The sequence below is a fragment of the Vulpes vulpes genome, chromosome 11 (genome assembly GCF_048418805.1).
Source record: "Vulpes vulpes isolate BD-2025 chromosome 11, VulVul3, whole genome shotgun sequence".
Taxonomy (NCBI): Eukaryota; Metazoa; Chordata; class Mammalia; order Carnivora; family Canidae; genus Vulpes; species Vulpes vulpes.
In genome coordinates this window covers 36,227,980-36,234,731 of record NC_132790.1, presented here as the reverse complement: position 1 = coordinate 36,234,731, position 6,752 = coordinate 36,227,980, and the positions used below count along the sequence as shown (strand labels likewise).

General features: G+C 42.3%; 1 protein-coding gene across 7 annotated transcripts; it reads left to right on the top strand.

Moving 5' to 3' along the window:
• Positions 1 to 440: 440 nt before the first annotated feature.
• On the top strand, positions 441 to 6,054 carry CREBZF (CREB/ATF bZIP transcription factor). Of its 7 annotated transcripts, XR_011995158.1 has the most exons (6): positions 441 to 1,891; positions 2,100 to 2,177; positions 2,421 to 2,535; positions 3,273 to 3,341; positions 3,961 to 4,075; positions 5,130 to 5,271. XR_011995158.1 is itself a non-coding variant. In XM_072726097.1 (1 exon), the coding sequence occupies exon 1, from the start codon at positions 792 to 794 to the stop codon at positions 1,893 to 1,895; it is 1,104 nt and encodes a 367-aa protein (XP_072582198.1). In that variant the 5' UTR covers positions 441 to 791; the 3' UTR covers positions 1,896 to 2,104. The 7 variants fall into 7 exon arrangements, 1 of the variants encoding a protein (XP_072582198.1); XR_011995156.1 differs by lacking the exon at positions 2,421 to 2,535 and having other exon boundaries at positions 5,130 to 6,054; XR_011995157.1 differs by lacking the exons at positions 2,421 to 2,535; positions 3,961 to 4,075 and having other exon boundaries at positions 5,130 to 6,054.
• Positions 6,055 to 6,752: the final 698 nt, after the last annotated feature.

Below are 6,752 nucleotides of genomic sequence, written 5' to 3'. Positions count from 1 at the left end.
AAAGACAAGGACAAAACCTTTTTGTTTGTTTAGAAAATGCATAGAAATGGCTTAGACATTCTAATTAAATTATTATAATAAAAACTTGAAAAAAATCCAATCACGTATGAATGACTCATTTACCTCCCCCCCCCCCCCCCCCCCCCCCCGCTATTCTGTGTTTGAGTGAAAGGCTCTTGTATAACAAATGGAAGGGAAAGGAGCAATTTCAAGCGGTGTCCGATCACCCGTCATGAAATTCCAGGGAAATGCAGGAGAGCTTTAAGGTTATTCATAAATCTGGTATCGAGAAGACCAAGTCTGTGCGAGAGCGGTTTCACCGGAAGTGGAAGTTTGAATACGGAGGATTGAGAAGCGAGGGCGGAGAGAGTAGACCACTAATCAATAAACTCGGGATCTGTCGTTATTTTTGCCGCTTGCGGACTATGACATCACTGAAATTCCGCAACTACCCCCACCGTAGACCTCACTGAACTCTCGCGATACTAGAGCCCAGTGGCGCGCGAAACGCCGTGGGAGGGGCTGGGGTGAGATCGACTGACTTCCGGCCAGGCCGTTGTCTGGGCGGCGCGGTCGAGTCATTGCGGGGCCGCGCCGCTTCGATCTCCCGTCCCTCCCCCCGCCCCGGCGCGGGGGGTCGACCAGCCAAGTGGGGCGGGAGGCGACTCGGCCCTTCCCCTCCGTTTCGCTCTGGCCAGCTCCCGGGCCCCGCGCGCTGGGCTCTGGGGTCCTGGGGCCCGCGAGGCCCGGTCTGAGGGGCCGGGGCCTACGTGGGCCCGCCGCTGGGCCCCATGAGGCATAGCCTGACCAAACTGCTGGCGGCCTCGGGCAGCGACTCCCCCACCCGCAGCGAGAGCCCGGCTCCGGCCGCGACTTGCTTGCTGCCCCCGGACCTGAGCCGGGCGGCGGCGGCGGCGGCGGCGGCGGCGGAGGAGGAAGAGACGGCGGCGGCCGGATCTCCCGGCCGCAGGCAGCCGCGGGGCGACGAGGGCGACTCTGAGGCCGGGAGGGGGGGCCGCGGCGGCGTGGCCGTGCGCGCGCCCTCGCCCGAGGAGATGGAGGAGGAGGCGGTCGCCAGCGTCCCCGGGGAGGAGACGGAGGACATGGACTTTCTGTCCGGGCTGGAACTGGCAGATCTGCTGGACCCCCGGCAACCGGACTGGCACCTGGAGCCCGGGCTCAGCTCGCCCGGGCCCCTCTCCTCGTCCGGCGGAGGCTCCGATAGCGGCGGCCTGTGGAGAGGGGACGACGATGACGAGGCCGCGGCCGCCGAGATGCAGCGCTTTTCCGACCTGCTGCAGAGGCTGCTAAACGGCATCGGAGGCTGCAGCAGCGGCAGTGACAGTGGCAGCGGCGAAAAGAGGCGGAGAAAGTCCCCAGGAGGAGGCGGCGGCAGTGGCGGCAACGACAGCAACCAGGCGGCGACAAAGAGTCCCCGGAAGGCGGCGGCGGCTGCTGCCCGTCTAAATCGGCTGAAGAAGAAGGAGTACGTGATGGGGCTGGAGAGTCGGGTCCGCGGTCTGGCAGCCGAGAACCAGGAGCTGCGGGCCGAGAATCGGGAGCTGGGCAAGCGCGTGCAGGCACTGCAGGAGGAGAGTCGCTACCTACGGGCCGTCCTGGCCAACGAGACCGGACTGGCTCGCCTGCTGAGCCGGCTGAGCGGCGTGGGACTGCGGCTGACCACCTCGCTCTTCAGAGACTCGCCCGCCGGTGACCATGACTACGCTCTGCCCGTGGGAAAGCAGCAGCAGCAGCAGCAGCAGCAGCAGCAGCAGGACCTGCTGGAAGAGGACGACTCGGCGGGAGGAGTGTGTCTTCATGTGGACAAGGATAAGGTGTCGGTGGAGTTCTGCTCGGCGTGCGCCCGGAAGGCGTCGTCTTCTCTTAAAATGTAGGGTCAAGTAATCTGCTCTTTATCCGCGTTTACCCCTTTCAACTCCCTTACACCATGTAAAACACCTTAGTGGGACATCTTCACTGGACACATTTCAGAGGAGGAAAAAGTAATATTGAATCTTTAAGTGTTTAGCTAAAAGCATGAATGTGACACTGTAACCAACTCCTAATGATAACATGTGACTATTAAATCTCTCTGACAGTTTCTTTTTTAGGTGATTTCCTTCCTGCCAGGCTCCGTTGTAGGGGTTACAGAACAGTCGTTCCCGCCTCACAACCTGGTAAGGATCCATCTCTTCACGTAACGCTCATGCTCTGCTGCTTAGTCTACTTTATTGGGCAACATCTCAATTTGTGTGTGTGTGTGTGTGTGGGTTTTTTATTTTCTTTTTTCTTTTTTGGAAGGTGGGAGGGGAAGGCTAATTTGGGCCCTGTCCACCCTGGAAACAGACTTGTGCTGGTCAGTAATGTATTTAAGATGCTTCTTCTGGTTGAAATAGCTGTTAATGTGTCCCCTTGTTCAGACTTGCGTGTACCTAGCTCTTCTGTCCCCAGTGTGGACATGGCCTTGGATGACATCGGTTCCAACTGTACACTGAAAGCTGCTAATAGAGATACAGTTTGGAGACAGTGAAACAGGTGAAGTTGAATGGAAGTTCCGAGTTGTACAAGGTGCAAGTTGGAATTCCAATTTTAGAGCAACTTTTTAGAGGTTGACAATAAGTATTTGGGGCTTGCACAAATGTGATAGTTAACTTTGCTGAAGATGACAGAAATATCTTAACTATTTGGGTATGCCTTTTAGTTTTCAGTAGGAGATCTAGAAATACAATCTATTCAGATGAGAAGATTTTAATCTCACCATTTAAAAAGTTGGAAATTAACATGCATCTCTGTGTTAATTAATTGAAGGAGGAATAAGAGTGGTTAATGAAATGTCTCTTTGAGGACCAGCACAGTGATTACCCTATCACTGACTATAAATAAATTGTTGAACACCTTTACTTTTGTTGTATTAAAATTTTAGGTTAAATTTATGTATGATTAGATAAATTGAAGGTTTGTGAAATGTGAATGAAAACATGTAAAGTGAGGCTTCACAAAGAATCTTACTACTCTCCTTATTTCAAGGTTTTTGTCCTTTATAAAAATAATTTTTTTAAATTGGCTGGTTCTGGCTACTTAAGGACACGATCGACACTTTCCAAAGATGGGACATATTCTTCCCTTGAAGTACTGTATTATCCATTGTCCAGTTGTATAGATTGAGTTACGGTGTCCTTCAGTGTAAGAGGCATTAAGAAATTCTTTGTGAAACATCACTGTTTGATAAAGTATATACATATTTAGCATCCTTGTTTTTCTTTGTGCTAAAGTGGATACAGCTGTTGGGGCAGAAGAGACGGGACCAGCTGCTGGCCACATTTCCTGCTTTATTTTAAAAGGTAGTATAAGAAATGAGGAAAAAGAGGTAATATCAGGGCTTCTGCTGTTTTTTATTTTAAAATGTTCATAATTAAAAAGTATTTTCCAGCAGTCCAAAGATGTAAGTTATCTTACACATGTTTTATTTTGTTGTTATTTGGTTATAAAAATGGAATCCTTGTTCTTGCAGAACTGTAAATGTTTTGTTGCTAGATAACATGATTTGAGACCTAACTTTGGTCTCTGGTTTCCAGTGCATTACAGCATATTTTGTAAAATCATCTGCACTTGAGCATGAATGGGTAGTACCAAATTCACAGCCTGGAGTGATGAACCTGCTTATTCCTAAGTGCAGGAGCAAGCCCCTCACAATGCAGCTGCATGGATTTTTAGTGCCTACTGAATTATATATATATACATATATATATAAAAACCAAAAGTAGTTGGAAAAATTATTTGAAATGACTAATTTGTGCTATCTATGGAATATGTTAAATGTAGCTTTTTGAAACAGAAGCCTTGAATTGAAATTTAATTAATACTTGAACATTTTGTATATATTTCTTTGTATATAATTTTGTGCAGTACCAATGACAAAAATACGGTGTCATAATAAAACCAGGTTTGTTGATCTTTCAGTTATGGGCTCAAAGAATTTATTCATCTCTAACATGACATTGGAAAATAATGGATGAAAATAGGAAAAATGATTGTTGTTAATGCTGACTGTGGGTCTTAAAAGGTTCTGGAAGCAGTAAGTGTGTTTTTCTAAAATACCATTCCCTTGGAATATTTTCTTCTAATGTCAGTGCTTTTCCTGCATTATTTGAAGTTCGGGGCTGGGGAGAAACAGTAATCAAAGCTTTCTGAAATGGGATGCTTTGAAAATTCCAAGTGTAGATTTTTAGGATGTCATTTTATAAATGGCAGTTTTTGGAAATACTTGATTAAGAACTTTTGAAAATGGAGATTAGTATCGCCTATTTTTAAAGCTGCTTTGTTAGGCTTCTTATGTTTTAACTGTCTTTTCTTAGTTTCCATTTCATTCTTTTTTTTTTTTTTCTTCCTAATTTTGGTGACTTAGTGATTTTTGTCATTTTTTACATCAACTTCATGGTCTTGTTTTTACATGGTATTGCATGTATTTAGGACCTATCTATCTAACAGGGGCTTTAAATAAATTTGATCATATTTATGTGTAAGCACATTTTACTGTAAATGTTTGGGTTTCTGAATTTACAACAGATCTGTTTATTTCAGTATGTAGTAAACAATATCTTAAAGTGTCCTATTCACTACTTGTTAATTAAAAAGTTATGATTAATATGAAATTGTTGTCTTACTATTTTTAGAAAATTGTGTTCTGAATGATTAATAGTTGGATAAAGGAGATTTTTTGGCATATAATGTGGATTGTTTTGAAATTTTAAGGTTTGGCTCTACTTTAGAGGTTGAAAACAACTTAGTATTTGGGGAACCTTTTTTTTTTTTTTCTTCCCTTCTTCTCTAATTGCCTCTTTGGCAGAATGATACAGAATTAGTGTAAAGAGGTAGTGTTTTGATATTTGTCTTCTGATGGTGACAGGAATTCATACATTAATTGAACTAACACATCATATTGACCTTCTATTTCTATCATATTGACTTACTGTTTCTGCACTTTCTTGACCAGTCCTAACTAAAAAGTCCACGTTTGTTAAAATGTAGTCACACCTCTGATATAATCCAACAAAAAGTGTTCGAAATATTTTAAATATTTGTGCATTTTGTAATCACTAAATTAATCTCTCTCTCTTCTCTTTAAACAGCTTAGCAGTGTCTGCAAAAAGAATCTTTTCCTACAACCTGTTAACTGACTGGACTGATGGTAACAAAGTAATTGTGGGAGCCATGTCGGTCAAAAATTTGGCATCTGCTGAAAAAAATGAATGCCATTTTCAAGTTCCCAAATTACTTCTATACTGATTTCACTTTCCAGAAATGGAGATATGAAAAGATTCTCTGGAATCCTTGAAAGACTTAATAGAAATACATGAGACTAAGTTAATTTTGGAACAAAATTATACTTTTTTTTTTTTTTTTTTGTCTTTCATGGGAGTGATACTCAGTTCTTTGCATACCTTTTAAAAATTGTAACCATTGGAGAAGAGAATTATAGTATATCATCAAGGAATATTAGATTCTTTACATTATCAAGAACACATTCTATGGAATTACATTTAGTGGAGTAGAATTACATAAACAGGCCATCAGGGATCACAAAGCTTATCATGAGTTTGTATTTATTTCCTGGAACTTGAGAGCTAATCTGGAGTATAGGCAGACCTTGCTGAGTAGAATATAAAAGTTAATGTAAAGTCCTTAACTATAAAGAGTAGTCTTTTTAAATAGATGCATTGATTTGTCTTGTGTATCTTTGAAAAAATTATGATTAACTATGTGAGTAGTTAATTGCAATTTAGGGTAAGAGGATGTTTGCATTCTGAGATTTTGGCTTCTTGAGTTTTCTCTGAGTACTTGACACTTTCTTGACTATTTTGAGGTTTCTAATGAATGGTATCCTAGTTTCTATTGTTATATATTAAAATGTCTCTAGTTGTATGTAAGGGCTTTAGTATTCTGGATGATGGAAGGTTTTTTTTTTGTTTTTGTTTTTGTTTTTTTGCATTATATCGTTGTTTTACTTAATTGAAACACTTTTCCAGCTTATTACAAGTGTGAAAAAACACTCAACTCTGGATTGTTTTATTTCATTTTCGTTGGATTATGTTAATACATTCTTTCATTTGGTCTAGACGGAGTCATTTTATCTTACTGACTCATTGGGAAGTGTACAGGTTAGAGGGGTGGGAGGGATAGGAGATAGGCCCAGAATGATTTATCATAACTATATAGTTTGGTTATTGTATGCTATTACACAAAACTTTTATTAAATCTACTCTGTATCTTGCAATCTAAGTACATTCAGTGCCTGTGATGCAAGGCAGCAAAGACTGGTTTACCCTTGATTGATGAATGCTCCTATTGGTTATAATTCTACAAGGATTTGGCATTAACAGTAGCTGGAGATAATCACTTCTTTGATAGAGTGGATAATTCACTGCTAATAAGAATTAGCTTTAAAAATATGTGATCATGTAGGTCAGCATTTTGATGTTCCAGTTTAAGGTCTCACTGATTTAGTCACATTTTTTTAAGCTAAATAACCTGATGATTCTTGTTGAAGAGGCAGTAAAATACTTTCAAGTGTTGTCTTCCCCACACTCATTATCAATACAGAGTTTTGAGACCCTCCCAAATGTTTTATTTCTGTATTTAGTTCTGCAGCTTTTTCTTCAGAAACCAGGTAGTTCCCATCTAAGCTATGCATCAGAAAGGGGAGGTCTTCCGTAGAAACCTGTAGAATGTTTTGTGTGGCCAGCACCGTATTT

Coding starts and splice junctions, on each gene's coding strand:
- CREBZF (XM_072726097.1), top strand. CDS start 792: ATGAGGCATAGCCTGACCAAACTGCTGGCGGCCTCGGGCAGCGACTCC.